This window comes from Nycticebus coucang, chromosome 17 (genome assembly GCF_027406575.1).
Source record: "Nycticebus coucang isolate mNycCou1 chromosome 17, mNycCou1.pri, whole genome shotgun sequence".
In the NCBI taxonomy this organism is placed as follows: domain Eukaryota; kingdom Metazoa; phylum Chordata; class Mammalia; order Primates; family Lorisidae; genus Nycticebus; species Nycticebus coucang.
Window position 1 is genome coordinate 90,080,008 of NC_069796.1, and position 19,193 is coordinate 90,099,200.

At 38.1% G+C, this 19,193-nt stretch overlaps 1 protein-coding gene across 4 annotated transcripts in view; it reads right to left on the reverse strand.

Annotated features, from left to right (window-relative positions):
* Nucleotides 1–19,193, reverse strand: part of STX18 (syntaxin 18) — a 149,755-nt gene that overhangs the window by 116,415 nt on the left and 14,147 nt on the right. Inside the window, exon 1 of one of the 4 annotated variants that reach the window (XM_053567406.1) lies at nt 4,485–4,503. The exons of the other annotated variants lie outside the window; for them this stretch is intronic. Coding sequence (XP_053423381.1) covers nt 4,485–4,487 — 3 coding nt within the window. The 5' untranslated portion in view covers nt 4,488–4,503. Of the gene's footprint in view, nt 1–4,484; nt 4,504–19,193 lie in introns of those variants that run through there. 4 annotated transcript variants of the gene reach the window in all.

Below are 19,193 nucleotides of genomic sequence, written 5' to 3' on the forward strand. Positions count from 1 at the left end.
CCCATTTAAAAACACCTGCTATTAGAACATTCCACTTTGGGCTCCCATCTAAAACAACTGTTGTTTTGTTTTTAGTTTTTGTCTGTGTGTATTATGTCATAAGGGCCTCCACCATATCCCCCACTTATGCGTCTTTGGAATATAACAGCTTATCTCTTTGGAGTACACCTTCTTGGCTTCCACTTACGTTATAGAGCCTATATTTTACTTGAAATCATCCCAAGAATTTGGTGAAAATCTTGGGGAGTTTGGTGTGTTATAGTCAGAAACACAAAGAAATATCACTTTCATTATAAAGTTTGTTACTCTGAAGCAAAAGCTGAGCCCAGAGCATAAGAAGATTGGGCTGGTAGACCCCAAAATGTTAGAATTGTTCTGAAGTCAAAAAAAAAAAAAAAAATTATTTTTAAGTCAACAAGAAGGAGGTGGTGTATAATAATAATTGACTTGAACTTGGAGCCAGAAGACCCTGATTTGAATGATCATGACTCTGCTTACTATCTTACCAGATTCTAGACAAATAATAAACAAAAAATATAGTAAATATATTAAATAACGTATCATAATAAACAATAATGTATTAATAAAGTATGCTACATGGTGGTAAGTGTCATGGGAAGAAAAGCAAAAGTACAGCAAGGTGAGAGAAGTTTGGGGCAAGTGTGGAAAAAGAAATGACTTGTAATTTTCTATAGGGTGGTCAGGATGGCCTTACTGAGATGATGACACATAAGAAAACATTCAAAGGAAAGGACATAAGAATTAGCCAGGTAGGTATGGGGGGAGCATTTCCAGCAGAGGGAACACTGAGTGCAGAGCCCCCTGAGGCAGGGGTGCGTCCAGCCTGTGGAGCGAGCAGTGAGCAGACTGAGGCTCTGTGAAGGACAACCAGCAGAAAGGTGCGGGAGGTGGACGTCTGGAGGTGTCTCTAAGTGTACAGTTTGAAAGAGAAGTCTGAGTTGGAAGTATGAATATGGGATTTACTGGACTACAGATAATAGAGATATGGGGCGGAGGAAATCAGCACTCATCATTATAGGAGCAAACACTTTAATGAACTCTTCTGTGTCAACTGTATATCAAAGAAGGAGAGCAATAAGAGAAATTCAGCTTTGCAAAATACTCTGCCAGTTTAACTCTAGTTTAACCAGAGCAATGAGGAAAGGCTGGGAGAAAGAAACTGAGAAATCATCCCCAGTCATAGTTTTTAAAAAATTAGTCAAAGAAAGTTAGAAAAGTAAATTAGATTTTGCGTGAAATATAGATAATTTTAAATCCTGGGCAATTAACCGCAGGCTCATGCTAATGTCTCAGATCCTCATTGTCAAGTCACTCACTCACTTTGTCTTCATCATCTTGTCCATCCAGAAGGCTGGGCCACAGTTTGGATGTGTGTTGGGAGATGACTCAAAGGTGCGAGGCGTTCTGAGAATTTCAAAGAACTCTGCTCGTGCAGCTCAGATCACAGCAGATCCTCGTGCCAGCAGCACTTACCACGGCCTTAAAGATTGTTGTTCCGTTCCATGTGATTAAACACTTCACTTTTATCACAATTATTTCTTAAAATGGTAATTTTATCCCTGATGTACAAATTAAATGTAGATCTTATAAGGAATCTTTGAGCAGGCAGCATAATTTTGACACATAGTAGCAATTTATGAAGAGGTTTTAATTCAGAAGTTGTCCACCTGAACATGTACGGTAAATGAATCAACAGTCCCCCTAAATCAGTGGTCTTGTACCTTTTTTATCTCATGGCACACTTCAACTTACTTTAATGATCTTTAAAGCTTTTGCAGCACACCTAAGATCCTCTCACAGCACACCAGTGGGCCTTGGCACAGCAGTTGAAAATGACAGCTCTAAATCTAGGTGTTGGGATATCGCTATACTACATCAGTAATAAGCTGAAAATCTCAAATATGTACCAATCAACAAACAATACACAACAATTATTTTATGTATATTCCCCTAGGTTAGATAAGGTCCTCTTGAATAGAAACAAATTCAAGCTGTTAATAGCTTTCCAAAAGAGGAGGAGGTATTTGAATGGATACTAAAGTAAAACATGAAGATTACTGAAGCCCCACTGACATTTTAGGTCAGATAATCCCTTGGTTGGGCAGTGGTGGCAGTGTCGAGGGAGCTGTGCTGTGTGTCTGAAGACATGCAGAAGTAGCACCCCTGGCTCCTACCACTAGACGCTGGTAGCAGCCCTCTGGCTGTGACAACCAAAACATGTCTCCAAACGTTGGCAAATGTCTCTTGGAGGAGAAACTGCCTCCAGTTAAGAGTCACTGATTTAAATGATCAAAATGTGAGAAGGGTGAAGATACAGCTAGGCCTCTGAGACAACTGAAATCAGATACGGAAAACTCCTCTAGAACTCTCTTAGTTTCTGATCTTTGTTTTCTCTGAAATTTTAGCTTTAAGTCTTTCATTACAGCTTAGCAAAGAAAGCTGGCCACACAACAGGCTCCTTAGTTTTGTTTCTTGAAATCCAGACCTCTGGACAAAATTCCAATTAAAAAAAAATGCTAGGGAAGGACACTGACTGGCCTGCGACCTAGAGGGTAGACGATGTTATGGGAGGACACTGGCTGGCCTGTCTGAGACCTAGAGGGTAGACGATGTTATGGGAACACAGTAGCTTCTGCTGAAACCACTTGGTCAAAGTTACAGGTGGGATCAGTTCCCAAAAGGAGGAAAATGGTATTGCTGACAGAGGATGGTTTGGAGACAAAGAATAATAGGTATCCACAGCCATTTAATGCTGAGTAATGAGAGAGGATACAACGGGTCTCTCAAGTCCCTGCTTAGAAAGGTTAATCTTTCACCTTCTTTGTGAAGGTTCTAAGAAGCATCCAATAAATGCTAATTATAAAGATGGTTCCAATATGGGGACAGGAAGGAGGTCAGGTACGACATACAGCAAACAGCCAGGACATTCATAATCCTTTACAATAACTAACTGGATTTGCTTTCCTACAATTGGGGCATGTTTGTGAGTTAGGTACTATGAAAAGCATTTGAATCCACTGGGAGACCATTATTAACTTTTGGATAAGTGGGCAGAGTACATAATACCCATGCTTGGAGGTTTTTTCACTGATGTATTTAAAAGTGAATTTCTGGATGACATATCAAGTATTACATAGTTCAAATCTGGGCATATTACAACCATATAAAAATATCGCTTACAAGTCAGACATGACAAACAGCTGACAGTTGGTTTGCTCATCGTAGACTTCCAACACGAGACTCTGCCTCAGTCAACCGAAGACCACAACTGAACAACCATTTCCCAATTTGTGGGCTAACAGAAAACGAAATATTTGCCTTTAAACTCTCCAATTGGCCTCGAGAATAAAATCTAGCAATATGACAATATACATATCAAATGGAGATAAATGCATCCAATTCAGAATTTAAAGAATAAAGCAGTCTAATTTAAGGATTTTTAAAATTCCCCAAAAACTAAGTAGAGATAGAACACAGGAAATCTTTCCCTGGTTCTCTTTAACAACTCCCAGAAATTATGTTCCATGTTAATTAAAGAAGCACTCATACTTTGACCATGGAGATCAGATAGAGGGTGGGACTTGAATCTTAAATCTTAGCTTTGACTCAGGCAAGCCAGAACTCATGAGGGTTTCCCAATCGGCAGTGTCCAGCAGAGGCAGACTCAAGCACTCAATTACCACGGGACCCCAGAAGCAGCACTCTTTTATCTGGCCAAGTGCCAATCATAAGCAAAGGACAGAGAAAAACCTTTGAAGAAGTAGTGTGGAACACTGCAGCCTGTGCAGTCACCTCAGTCTGCTCTGTGAGAGGCTTGTTCTGTTACTTACTCTGTTCTTGGACCTCATGGTGCTATGGTTGGTGGTAAGGGCCACATTTTCCAGGGACAGGCACAGTAATATTTTAAAAGTCCGTAAGTAGAATACTTAAATGTGGCACACTGAAAATCTATAAAGTTCCATGGTTAGAAAAAAATCACATTCCAACATTTTAAACAGACACCTAAGAGAAAGGAATGACCAATGAGATTCTTAATGCTGAGTAAATATTCCAGCACACCATTTTCACAGCACAGCCAGAGGCCTAGGACATCTCCTTGCTACTGCAGTAAGTAACTTGAGAATGGACCGTGGTTAGACAAGCATAACCTTCAATTTTTTCTTATAAAAGAGATGAGGTTTCATCACAGCTTTTATAAATGGCACGATTTCTTTCCCTTTACACCTGAGAAGGCAAGGGTGTCACAAAAACATTGAGGACCTGGGAGAAACCACACAACTGTGTAGTCAACTCTGAGGAGTGAACTGTGAGCTCCACCCCCCCACACACACACAGGAAAGAGCCCCACAGTGCCTTTCAAGGAGCTACCACGCTTCAGAATCCACAAGGCCAGGACGCCCACACGTGAGGCTGCACTGCATCAGACAGCGTCTTGACAGTGGTAAGTGCTCCATACTACTGACCATTTTTGCAAGGCTTCTCTATAAATCAGCAAAACTTGTGGATGTGCAAATCAGAAATGTTTCTCAATCTTCTCACTGCCAATAGGGAAAACAGATGCACAAAAATTATTATAAATTAAGCAATTTGCCAAATCTAACAACAGACAATGTAGCTTCAATGGAAAACAGAGACCTTATGAATAAAATTCATTCTATCACTCTTCTTATTTGTAAGAATGTAGAGAAATAAAAACAAAGTTCCATCTTTTAGTTATCTGTTTTTGGCTAAAAAGAGAGAGCTCTGTGTTACTGAGATGAGATTTCTATTAATTTTTATGGATCCTTCCCTCCTGCCCTTTAATACTAAGAACCACTAAGAAGGGATGAACCACTTTGTCTCCATTAGGACACAAAAAGCAAGTGCCGGCCACAAGCCAGGCATTGTGTGTGATGCTAGAACACCCACCTAGCCTTTGATCTGAAGGAGGTTATAGTCTAATGGATACAGCATAAACAGAGTAATCAACCAATATAAAAATCTGAACCACTGAAGGCGGTACCTACACAGCAGGTAACAAAAGCAGGAACTAGAAGGGAGCTCTGGTCTGTGAAACAGGATGGAGAAAGAATCAACAACACTCTATACGGGCCAGGTGTGGTGGCTCCCGCCTGTAATCCTCGCACTCTGGAAGGCCAAGGCAGGAGGACTGCCTGAGCTCAAAGGTGGGAGACCAGCCTGAGCCAGAGCAGACTCCATTTCTAAAAATAGCTGAGCCTTGTGGCAGGCACCTGTAGTCTCAGCTACTTGGGAGGCTGAGGCAAGAGGATCGCTTGAGCCCAAGAGTTTGAGGTTGCTGTGACACTATGGCACTCTACCTGGGGGGACAAAGTGAGACTATGTCTCAAAAAAAAAAAAAAAAAAGAACACTTTCTATGGATTAGAAAGATCCTAAGAGGTATCCTGTGAAATATGGGGACAGAAAGGAGGCAAGTGTTACTATATTATCAAAGTGTTCTTAAGCAAATGTCTCAGGGAAACATCCAACATAAAGTACATATAATCCTCATTAAGTCTCATGTTCTCTACGTAATTTTCAGAAGGCACATTCATGGAATCAAATAAGACTGCTTTTCCTCAACAATAGTGCTTAAAACTTCCAAAGGATGGTGCGACATAAATGAAAGCAACTTTTAAAAAAATAATATATTAGGAATGGTTGTAAAGGTTCTAGAAAAATTCATGTTTAATACGCAATGATTACTTCTAATAAATACCTCAAAACATTTTTTTCCAATACTAATTGAAATGTGAATGATTCTGAATACTAAATATCAGCAGAAAAAAGGGTTTTAACTATTGCATGTGATTCTAAGTTATGTTCATCTTTTGTTTACTTTCTGTTTAAAAAAAAAAATTGAATTTCCAAGGTTCCTGGATAAAATTTTAATATTTTGAAATGGCTATGGCAGTTCATGGTAATTCTCACTCAAAGATTCATCAGATTATAAATTGACTTTATTAAGAGAAATATTATAAAATGGATTTTGAATACTATACAACATATCTTATAATAGATACCAATCTCATTACCAAATGCAATAAAAATGTGTAAAGGGAAAAAACCATAAGACAAACTGGATAAAAGAGAGAAAGATTTGTTTTGCAGTACATGAGCATTTTTAAAAACATCTTATTAAGTATGTAAAGCACTGGAAATTAAACTATAGTTTTCTAAATTTAAGAGGAAAAGAAATTATTTTTTCCTAGCATATAAAAAAGGAAGAGCTACAGTCAGCAGCCACATTTTAAAGTCTACCTTAAAAAAATACCACTCACTGGTAAAATCCCTTCCCCCACCCATGCAGTCTTTTCTCCAGCGCAAATCATTGATTTGCAGACAAGAATAACTATTCAGAAAACAATCATCTGATTATATCACAGCATAATCTATAGCAGATACAAAAGCTTTGGGGATGAGAAAAGGCATATCGCAAATCTAAGAAGGTAAAACGCAAAAGTAGCAAAAATGATCCTTTACAAACTATCGACCAAACAAAAAATAAAATTAGATATAAAGTTTTAGACTGTGGTCAATTGAGGTCTAGACAAAACCCTATGTTTGTTCACTGCCTAGTCTCCAGTCTGCTCCAAGTTTGAAAAGGTAATTGAACACAGTCTATAATTACTGGATTAGACACAGATGGGCTCTGTACATTTCAGGGGGAAACAGCACTGTTTTGATTCATTTTATGATTGCCTGTAAGGTCAGACTTTTCAAAATGTACTTTCATCTGTTAAATGGTTTCTCAAATTCCCTGGGGTATATCTTCAATAACTATGATGTTTTAAGCAATTTGGGCCTATCAGATCCTGTCTTTGAATGTAACTAGCTACCCATTTTCTAGTATTATAGATGTGCATGTAGGTTAATTGCTACATCTCTTACATATTTTCTGAAGTTGCAGTTTTGGGGGAAAAAATTGAAAAATTGTGCCTCTTTTCCGGCAGGAATCAGTCTTCTTGGTGAATATTTTCACATAAGAAAAATAATAGCTTTGTAATAATGAATGATTTAGTGTCATTAGTCCATGAAAAATATTTTCTAAGTGATTCAAGTGAAAAACAGACACATTCTGGATGAAAAGTTATAAGCGAAATAAATTTAGCTATCTTGTAACTGAATAATTTATAAAACATATTAACATATTCTTCACTAAAATCCTATGCATTTTTTGCTAAATAATTATAAGTTATTTTGTCTGGGCTAACATAAAAAAGTAAAAACTATTTCACTATCTAAAAAAAGAAAAACCCTAAACACAACATTCTGTACACTGAATAATAATAATGATACCATTATAGAGCAATGCATTTAAATTCAAAGTGGAAAATAATATCTAACTTGGAGAATTCAGTGTTTGGTCCCTTGCCTATCCTATTTCCCAATATCCCATATTAAAATAATTTATGTAATAATGCTAAGCACAAAGTTTTTAATTATGAAAATCTGTGACATACTTAATAGCATCAGTTAAAATGACATAAAAATCTTCTTGCTTAGTATACTTAACCACAGCAGGCTGGTTCTCAGGCAAAAGACCTGGTCAAAGGAGCTCTCGACTCTCCCAAACAACCCTGTGGGACAGCTGTAGAACTCCGAGGCTGCTCTGCACCGGCAGCAGTGAGGCTCTCCGGGACATTCTTCTTCTCATTCCCTCTCACACCATGACATGAGGTGCTTCCTTTTTTAAAACCTCCTTCCAAATATAGCTTCTTTTTTTATTCCCAAAGTTCACTTCAGTTATATACCATAATACAGATATAAGACAAACACCCCACCACCAGAAAAATTAAAACCAGAAGACAATGTAGATTAAGGAATAATTCCAAAAAAAGTTTTTATATTTTAAGAAGTTAGTTTGTTGTGTGTGTGATGTTTTCATACACAAGGAAAAGGGGAATGTATAGTTACATAATAAAACCGAAGTTGATATTTTTCATGAAATCACACATGCATGTACAAAGTATTTATACTTAAAACAGAAAAATATTTACAGCCATGCTCAAGAAAATTTAACAATTTTATTGGCTCTCTTTACGAGATGTATAAATGTAACCTACTTATAACATTTTGTCACAAAACCAAGGAGTTTCTAAACCACACAGATAATCTTGTGACTTTTTAGACACACTAATCCAAACAGAACATTCTGCAGAGACAAATGTTTGTATCACTACCTATATGAATACAGCAATCCTCATTTTCTTTATGTGTTCCTGTAAGATATTGTTGCAAAAATAATGATCTTACATGTACTAAGAAAGTGGCTTTCAAAATTCCATCTATTATGAACGTGTTATATCCTTATACAAAATGAACGGCTCCAATTTTATATTTCACATATATATGGATTTTTTTATAATGGTATGCTAAACATAAGATGCACATGCCTGTATTAAGTGTCTAAAAGCACAGAGTACTATGTAAATGCTGTAGAAAATGATTAGCAATTTCTGTAGTTGCTCTCCCCAGAGCTCATGCACAACGTCAAGATAGCATCACAGTAAGCCACTGCACAGAAAACTGGGAGAGAACTTTGGCCTTGTTATTGTGCTGTTTTATGCTTTCTTCATAGGGTTGTACATAAACTGAGAAGAAGTCTACCAAAGTCACAAAACTACTAAGGGAGGGGAATTAAGATCTTAAGGTAAATGTACTTGTGAATCCCAGTGTTTCAAAAGACTGGTTACAAAAAATCATGCTTTAATGTAGATTATAAACACCATAGCTACTTAGGAGAGCATGAGGTTTTTGTTAAAAATATAAATGCTATAAATTAACTTTTTTCTTTCTTCCTTTCTCCTCCTCTCTCATTTCTAAACTCTCTCCTTTTTTCCTTAATTTATTTCCAAAGTCACAGAAAACACGTCTTGAAAGATTGCATTATAATGAATTTGATATTTATTATGTGCATCAACACCAAGTTAGCACCGAGTTCCAGCTCATAACTATCTTTGCTTATATACACGTGCACAGTACGACCTTAATGCTCTAAATAAATTGTGAGCTTAAAATCACGAAACTGACTTTAGAAACAAAAGAAAGGCTTGAAAGATTTCTTCTTAGTCTTTCTCAAAAAAGGTCTTTCCCTTTTTAAACAATTTACATGATGTTTTATATTCCTTTTAGAAGAGAATTATAGTAAATAGTACTCCAAGTGGGTTGCGTGAACCCACAAACCACTCCTCATACAAGCTGCTATAATTTTCTAGGACAGGGACAATAAAAAATCACACATAAGCCAATGTTAAAGCTGGTGTGACCACAGTAACACACACGTTATTTTCTTGAAAATTAAGCATAATAAAACTGACAAAAAGATGACAAAGAAAAAAATCCTGACAGAGTTTTGTCAATCCACTTAGCACACAAGCATCTACACAGTTTCCTCCACTTCCTAAGTGACTTGAGACACAGGCACTAACCTCGTACCCAAGTTTTTATATGTAGTTCACCTGTTTTTAACAAGAGATTCAGAAAATTATTAACTTCAAATGTAGCTCAAAGAACACTTTAAATAAGCCATCGGCCTACCTAAAATTATTAGCATTTTTGTTTCTAATCAAATGTTAAGTTTTATGAAGGCTCAGATGAAATTTCTAGACCTGCATTTCCCATTTCAGACCACTAGGGACCCGTCAGTGCCTTCCCGAGTCAGTAACTAAACCATCAATAGAAGAAACATGATGCAAAAAAACGAGCACACACCCCTCTCTCTACGAGAACCAAGTTCATTATCTGTAAAATAGTTGATAAGATACAAACACCATGTAGAGAAAAAGGGATGAACAAATAAAATTTTTAAAAGTCAAAAGTAGTTCAATTGATGTAAGTATTAAACACATCTACTCTGACAAACTTCCTGCTTACCCTTCCCTGTGGTAGAATTATTGAACAATAAAACTGAAAAACAATACTAAAACAATGCTTTTCTAACTTGGGAGTGGAAGAAACAACAATACCACACCGATACAGAAAACAAAGCCTGCCTAACACAATTCCCTGTAGCTGATCACAGCAGCTTATTGCTAAGTCAGGCATAGTACGGAAATTAGGGTCGGGGAGCCAAGCCAAAATATCTATAAAAAGAATATCATTTATCTTATGATGCAGTAATAATGGTAACACGAAACAGCATTTCCTACCTAAATCTGTTCATAATTACTAATTCTGGTTAGAGGGAACTATTTAAAATATTTGCAACACTCCTTTATAATAAAACATTGAAAGAGAATTGGAATGAAATAAAATAAAGCCCAGGAAGAGGCTGTCTGATACAAACCTTGACAGATATATTTTACTGCTTTTCAGATTCCTAATATGGATGGGTCTTTCTAACAAGTTATGCTGAACTTTTGTACACAGCTCAAAGTTCCCAATTCTTTCCAATAAGGAGTTTATAGTTGTCATTAATTTCAATTAGCATCTCAAATTTCCAGAATATGATAGTTATTTGATTAAATCTATTAAGACATTGTACACACATATTTGCTATCCTTCCTTCTACATTCAAAAAATATAAAATAATAAAAGCAATTTTAAAATAGTGAACTAGAGAACAAAAGTTGAAGTTTTGAAATCTATACTCATCAAATCCTTTCATATAGATTAAATATTCTTTCTTCTAAATCAGACTTTAAGAAATAGGACACCTAAAAAAATTATTTATATTTATACTAGTAGACACAAAGAGCAAATGGTCCCAAGAATGAATTCATCATTCTTAAGGTTCAATGAAGTTTTGCATGACCAAACACGCTGGCGCATTGGTTCAGCCAGCAGGGTTTTGTTAGTGTTTACTGAAAATGCCTTTCATGTATTTGAGGCCCCAAATCAGTTTCCCAAATGGACTCTGCAGAGAAAAAAGAAAAAAAAAAAAAAAAAATATATATATATATATATATATATACTGATTCCAAGAAGACTGTGCAAACAATATATAGTTCCAAGATAAATAAATCTCAAAGCAACAAAACTTCAGCCAGGTTAATCAAAGACTCCTGCCTAGTTAAATATATCTTTCAGAAAACATAAGATGTCCACATATCACAGACTTAAAATGATCTTAAGAATATAAAAAAATTTCATCAGCCCAAACACAACAACATGCAATTTACCTAGTTTTGCAAAGACTGATGCAAAATATTTTCACCTCATCCTACAAAATCCAAACTGACTCCTCCTTCATTTACCAAAGTCCACCCACCCAGTCCACCCTTCCACTTTACTCCCACCTCACCCCACAGCCCTCATTAGACTCTATGTTATTTGCCCAATAGGATGCACAGGTCTGCGTGTGGCAAAATTCTTAGGAGCAAAAAGAAAAATTTATTGTATCTCTTTTCACTCCACGGCCTGGTTTCCTTTATGTCCCCTCACTGACATTTCTTTGGCCCCACGGCGTGGGGTGCTGGGTGATCTGCATGGCTGGCTATGTAGATGTATTATGAAGCCTTTACAATTGACCACACAAACACAATACCACAATGTAGGTCAACTTGTGCACTCAAATGCCAAGCAAAGCTTATATGGAAGTAAACTACAGACATAAATCTGCAAGGGTAGAATTCCACTCAGTGATCCTAAAATTATTTCAAGGAATCAATTTCCAAGAATGCATCATGAAATCAGAAGAGCCCAGTTAAACTTTGGGGTGGGGGGCAAGAAAGAAAGAAAATGAAAGACTTTAGAAGAGGCAGCAAAGGTTTCACCAATCATATCATTGAGAGGGCTCAAACTACAGATGAAATTAGAATACAGAAGATTGTTAAAATTATTAACTGATCAAAAATTTGTAGTTGTCATTAAAAAAATACAACTGAAAAAAAAAATACAACTTAGCAATTCAGTTCAGAAAGAGGAATATCCCCAGGAACATACACATCTGTTTAATATTACAAGCCAACTGTCAACATCCTAAGTGAAGTTTTAATTTAATATTTTTTCTTTCTTGATGTTTTACCTTTAATCAATGCCTCATGAGAGTATCAACTTTCTATAAGAAACTGTTAAATATAAAGAAATGTTATTGTAGCATGTTTATAAAATCATAGTTCGAGAACTTTTTATTTTTCCAAAGCCTGACCACAACTTAATTATCTGCAGGACATTCCAGGCTCACAATTGCAAGCTCCAGTTCCCAAGCAATTTTAAACAATATCTACTGTACAGGACGGAGGGTACACAAAAGACCGCAACATGGTTATATTTCCAAAAGTCAGCATTAGGCCCTTTAGACATGGTTTTTATTTTCATTAAGCAATATTTGTTTCCTCACTAATCATTAAATGGTTTTCATCACCATCGCCGGCTTTCCTGTCACATGTCAGTTGTTAGTGTCGGTGTTTATGCTCATAGTAAATACAAAGTGACCCACCCAGTTATTTAAAAATGAACACACATGGTGTCTGATTCAATGAGTATTAAGAGATTCAGCAACATACTCACACCCTAAATTCTGTTCTATTTAAATTCACGATAAAAAAAAAGAAGAACCTTAGTGGTGTGATACATGTAGACTTTATAACACCTCCTTTAATTCAGATTTAAGCTTCGTGCTAGCTGATGTTATTGTGGGCACACAGATCTAATCAATGGTTCAAGGCATTTACTTGGGAAAATGGAAAAGGAAGAAGAAGAGAAAGACCACCAGTTCTACCCATGGGTGAGAAAAGGGCCTGATTATAAATAACACACCAGAAACAGAGAATCCTAGGACTTTAGGAATGTTTCTGGGAAAGTAAATTTTATTTATTGTGTTTTATTTAAGACAGGGTCTCACTCCGTCAACTGGGCTAGGGCACAGTGGCATGATCACAGCTCACGGTAGCCTTGAGCGCCTGGGCTCTCACCCCGGCCTCCTAAGTAGCTGTGATCTACAAGTGCAGTGGTACACACTTGTGGAAAGTAAAGAAAGGAAAGGAAAGCTGTATGCTATAAAGTGTCAGGAATACTTTAAAAATATATAAAGTGTGGACAAAATAAAGAAAAGTGTATCACAAAGTCAGAGGTAAAATTAATAGTTAACAGAAAAATAATCAAGAAAATCTTCAAAAGATTAGATACTTGCATTGCTGCACTGGTTTTCAGAAGAGCAAATTATTTAAGTCCAAATAAGCTAATTTCAGATTTCAAGTTAACTGGCCTGTAGATCTGAGTGCAGAGACAGAAATGAACAAATGCACAGCAGGCACAGGCGTTGACCCACTTATCACCAAACACTTTGTAGCACTTCCTCTGTGCCAAGAACTTTCAAAGTCCTCCAAAATTAGGTACTACTTTATTCCTATGACACAGATGAGGAAATGAGGTTAGGTAATTTGCCCACAGATCACCCACCAGGAGGTGGTAGAGCCCAGAATCCACGCTCTTAACCGCACTGTCGCAAACCATCCCATGACACTACCTTTATCAGAGCAACCCACATGCCTAACTTCTCCATAGTTGCCTCCTCTGGCTTCTTACCCCTCCTCTGCCAGCCTCTCAAATACTGTCTTTCCCCTGGAATAACTCCAAGGCCTTCTTTTCTTTTCATTTGAAATTCCGTTTAGGCAACCTCACTCTTTCCTCAAAGAGGAACTTCCACTCTGATGTCTCCACGGCCTGTACCCTTGGCTTAGAGACCTTTCCTCTAGTCCACTTCCATTTCTGTATTTACGACCTCCTGGTAAGCATGTGTCCCTTGAGTGTTCAGCAGGCACCTCAAATAACTACAAAACAGAACTCATTTTAACCACCCACCTAGTCACCCACAATTGAAACCTCAAAGTCAGCCACGGCCATTGATTTCCATCTCTTTCCATCTAGGATTCCCCTGGAATGGGAAAGGAATGGCATTACCCTGAAGGTCATGGTCAACCATAAGAAGTTTTCAACAGGGGACTGACACTATCAGTATGTATTTGATTCTGCTAGCCACTGGGGGGACTGGCAGAAAGGAGGAAAACCGGTGGAGCTATTGCATCATCAGGTCTAGTAAAGACACAGAGAGGGCCTGAACTGAGCTTGTGATTATAGGGGTGGAGAATAGATAAAAAAAGTATTTGACAAGAATCTGAACCCGTGCAGTGTAGGAGATGGAAAGTTAGATCTGCAAGGTGGCCGCTCTGTGGCTACCACAAAGCAAGGACAGGCCAGCACCATGAAAAGAAAGAGCAGGCCTTTGGTCGTCGGAATCTAGCCATGGGGGAGGGTAAGTCATACTGTTAGACTTTAGTGATATAAATCAGTAAGTTTCTGTGCTCATTTAAGCTAATTTGTTTTGGGTGCTCTGTAACTTGTAACCATAAGACTCCCAATAAAGCAAGTTTGTAGGAAAAGGCTACACATTTTTAGAAATGCATAGAAAAAGGAAACAAAATGAAACAAACAGGGAGAGGATGAGTGTGGACCACAAGTTAAACCTGACAGGATAGGAAGTATACCAAAAAAAAAGAAAAGAAAGAAAAATAAAAGCTAACAGGATACTCTAAAACACAACTAGATAAATTGTGGTGTATGTATACCATGGAATACTATGCAGCCTTAAAAAAGATGGAGACTTTACCTGTTTTATGTTTACATGGATGGAGCTGGAAAATATTCTTCTTAGCAAAGTATCTCAAGAATGGAAGAAAAAGTATCCAATGTACTCAATACTTTTATGAAACCAATTTATAATTACTCACATGTTCTTATGAAAGACAGATCACAACTACAGCCCAGGATGGAGAGAAGTAGAGGGGGACGGGGGGAGGCTCGATGGAGGGCGGGCAAACGGTGGGACCACACCTATGGAGCATATTGTAAGGGTACAAGTCAAATCTACCAAGTATAGAACAAAAATGTCTTAACACAATAATTAAGTAAATGAGGTGAAAGCTATATTAGTTTGCTGTAACCATTCCAAATTATATTAAAAAAAAAAACACACTGTACCCCACAAAAGCATAAATGTATTCATGATCTATGTGTACATGACTTAATAAAAGGGAAAAAAATAAAAAATAAATAAAACACAACTAGAAGAATGAGATTGCAGATGTGGAAAGAAAGCCTTCCACTCTAGGCAGCATCAACCAGGCCCGTATAGGGATATCCTGTGGTACCTTTATGGAAAGAATAAAGTTTTATAAAGAGTTAAAAAAAGGACAAAAAAAAAAAAAAAAAAACCAATGCTTCTTTTTATAAAGGACTTTATGAGAAAAAAGAAAAGCCTTTGGGATAATTTAATATGGAGAAAGCAAGTCCTAGAGGTAATTTAACTTGTTGAAGGATTATTTATAAGGAGGTGACTGAACAGCTATTCTCTAATTTCACAGGAAAAAGTTATTAGGGGAAATTGATTTAAATTTCAGTATGAAGCTGAAGGCAGACAAAAGAGAAGCACTTGAGGAAGAACTACTAGTGATGGAAAAAAGCCAAATAGAAAAACATTTTACGGCTTTGAGAAGATGGAAAATCACATAGGTTGATTCTTTGGTTAAACAAGTATTTGAGGAGTGCCCTCTGTTCATTTATTCAAATACCACGTACGGAGCCTCTACTCTGGGCCAGGCGCTATGCTAGCCACTGGGGATGCGCAGATGAGGAAGGTACCACGTCTATCCTAATGGCCATAGAACTAGACACAAGACACGAAGAAGCCTCAAAACAAGTCCTGCTTGCTCCTTTTCCATCTTGCCACCCACCCAAAAGAAAGACTCACAGTAAACAACATCATGTGGGAGGCAGCGCGACAGCAGGCAGAAAGAAGCAACAGGGTAACTGCTAAGTAACAACACAAAACAATAAGGCAGAGGATGTCACAGGCCACCAGTCATTAGTCCCTTGCTTAATAAACTACTAAAAGGCAAATGCTTTGAATTCAGAAGACAAGCATAGGCTAGAACACGCCTTGCAAGATAAACAGAGTTTGAGGAAGTAAAGAAGGAGCAACCTGGCCAAGAGAAGCAGCAGGAGCCAAACAAGAAGGTGAGCAAGTGAGGGGATGTCTAACAGGGAAGTGCGGGATCAATACTGGAAAAGCAGCTAAGTTAGCTTTGTGAAGACCTCTGACCACCAACTAATTGCTGAGGATTCATCTCACGGGCAATGAGTAGTACTGAATGCTTCTCAGCCAAAGTAGTGATAAAAGCAACAGTGCAGTGGCTTGACTCAGACAGAAACTAAGGGCTCAGACTCCAGACGGTAAAGGATCTGAATCCATATGGTCACAGTGGAATGGGCAAGAACAGACAACACAGGCTCTTGTTCACTTAAGTCATTTACAAATACTATGCGCTGAACCATGCTCTCTACAAGGGACCCATCTTTGGGGGTCTGATAATTAACTGGATAGGGGAGACCAGGAAAAGGAGGGATGACTGATGTAACACACTGATGCAAAAATGGCAGTGTGCAAGTGCAGTTTGGTCAACTCTGATTCTTACAATTTTATTTACACAAGCTGGAACAACAAAATGTCGAAATGTAAACAGAAAAACCAATTCTCCCAAATACTACATGTACGTCATGAGAGAGACTGATTTTATAGCCAGTTGGGTCAATGGAAAAGTATAGAAGAAAATATGCTTGTAGTGATTGAACTGTATCAATTAAATGAATAACTAAAACGACTTCGGGGCCAGGATTGACAGGGCATAATACCTGTAATCCCAGCTACTAGAGAGACTGAGCCAGGAGGATCGCTCCAGCCTAGGCAATACAGTAAGACCCTGCCTCTGAAGTCTCTAAAAATAAATAAGTAAACAAGACTTCTAAAAAAGAGAGAAGTAAGGTCTTTGTTAGGACTGAAATGTTGCCAGATTTCATATTTTGACATAAGTGACATATATTCACAGACTTCAACTCACTTATCACAGCTAAGTATTAGAAACTTTCAGAAAATTCATCACCTCTCCTTGGTAGCTCTTCTTTTTTCTTCCTTCCCTTAATTTAATTTTGATTTAACTTTCTCTTGTCACTACTTGCTTATAAATCACTGCCTCTGTCTGGAGTCAATTAAGGCTATAAGGTACCTACCACGCCTTCATCTGGAGACCCATTTATATTTTTTTTTCTCATTTCAAGAGGTAGAACTAAAAGCCTGTAACTGCAAAAGTTTCCAATCAACATCACATTCCATTCTTTGAAAAAGCATGCTTCTCTCCACAGTTAGGAAGATATCAAACTACATATTTTGCAGGAATATTTCCTTTCCACCTGTATAAAGATGAATTGTGCTTTGGGAATTCACTTGCAAAAAAAGGTTGAGTGTGGGTAATGAATGATTAATAGCAATAACATTTTAAAAATCTTTCTACTATTTAGAATTAAATGTAATTTCCTTATTTTAATAGAATCCCCTAGAGTTGAAGTATTTAACCAGTCTCTTTCATATCAAGTATTCATTATATAATTCCTTTTAAATATTAGATATATACACCATCCATTGACAGAATAAAAACACACATTTCCACTGAAACAAAAACTGGAGAAGGAAAAGGCAGCTTGATTCAGAATCTGATAATGGGTTACAGATTCCCACTTCACTTCAGATTTACAGTCAGCATGCCACAGAGCCATTTACCACCTCAAACCGTTCAGGTCATATTTAGAAGGAAAGTATGGACTGCCATGTCACGGAGAGAAAATCCATTTGAGCCTAAAATACTTGACTTTTCCCACTGCGATGGAAAAGACCATCTTAAATAAAAGGCAGGGATGAATTGCCTCAAGTTCTGGGCTGTGGGAAGGACTTCCTTCCGTTGTCTTTCAGGGTCACTCCTCAGTGGGGTACAGTGCAACCTTGTCTATTGCTGGACGGTACCAGCATACTAGCTAAACTTGTCCTCACCCACAGGATGTGTTTTGACATACACAGAGGAAAAATTCTGGGGCTGATGGGCAAACATCTAACCCAAGTCATGGGCTGTGAATATAAAGCCTCTACCCAGTTCCCAAGCCAAACCCTCTCCTGCCTCCTGGAGCCTTCCATCAGCTAAACATGATCAGAAGCAAGAGGGCAGGCAAGGCTACCACACAGGCCCTCAGGTTCAGCCCCCTGCAGCCAGGCCAGAGTAGAAACGACGGAGAGCAGACCCAAGAGGACCAACGGGCAGCGCACAGCACACACCGTGTCCACTTCTCTGACCTGCCAGTCGGACGTGCTCCTCTCGGCGGGTTTTACCACACTGTGCTCTCCCCCTCTTGGCCTGGTCATGTATTCTTAGCTGGCTCTTTGCATCCTCACATGTAGAAAATCTGTGGGTCTTTAGAGCCACATTTAGATGTCACCTCTTCCATGAAGTTTCTCTCCAGAAGTAACCACTCCATCTCTTCAATTCTCAAAGTTCCTCTTTTGCAGGTTTCTATAATTATGTATGAATGTGTCTAATACTTACAGGTTTACTTAGGAGATTACCTATCACTACCTGACACAAGCATTTTTATTTATTTTTGTTTACTCTAAGTTCCCTATTAAAATACAAGCTCCATGAAAGCAAAGATTTTGTCCCTCTTAACTTCTGACAGGGCCAAAACAGCTCACAGTCTATAGTAGATGCCCAATAATTATTTACTGAATGAATGTTCCCTTACAGACCGTGAGTAAAAAGTCTCATTCATCTTTCTACCCCAAAGAGCAATCTCAATGCCTTCCTTACTCACAGACTGACTCTCAGTAGTAATAAAGCAGTTACCATTTCAGGAGTATCTATAATGTGCCAGATATAATGCTAACAGTGTGACACAGAACATCGTACTCAATCAGCACAACACCTGTAAAGGGCAGTGTGGCAGAACTGTACCTTTAGGACTGAGGCCCTCTTACCCCAACTGGAAAACTACCTGCTGATGGCTCACAGCTGAGGATCTCTCAATCACACAACAAGGGGCCCTTCCCTGGGAGAGGACCACATCCAAAGGCGGCCAGTGCAGACATTAAAAAGGCCTTTGCCTCAACTGTATCTTAAAAAACCATATCAGCTCCAGAGCCCTCCATATGACTGGTTTTTTTTTTCAGAGTCTTACTATATCGCCCTCTGTAGAGTGCTGTAGCGTCACAGCTCACAGCAACCTCAAACTCTTGTGTGATTCTCTTGCTTCAACCTCCCGAGTAGCTGGGACTACAGGCGCCCAGCTATTTTTTGGTTGCAGTTGTCATTGTTGTTTAGCAGGCCCAGGCCGGACTTGAACCCACCAGCTTCAG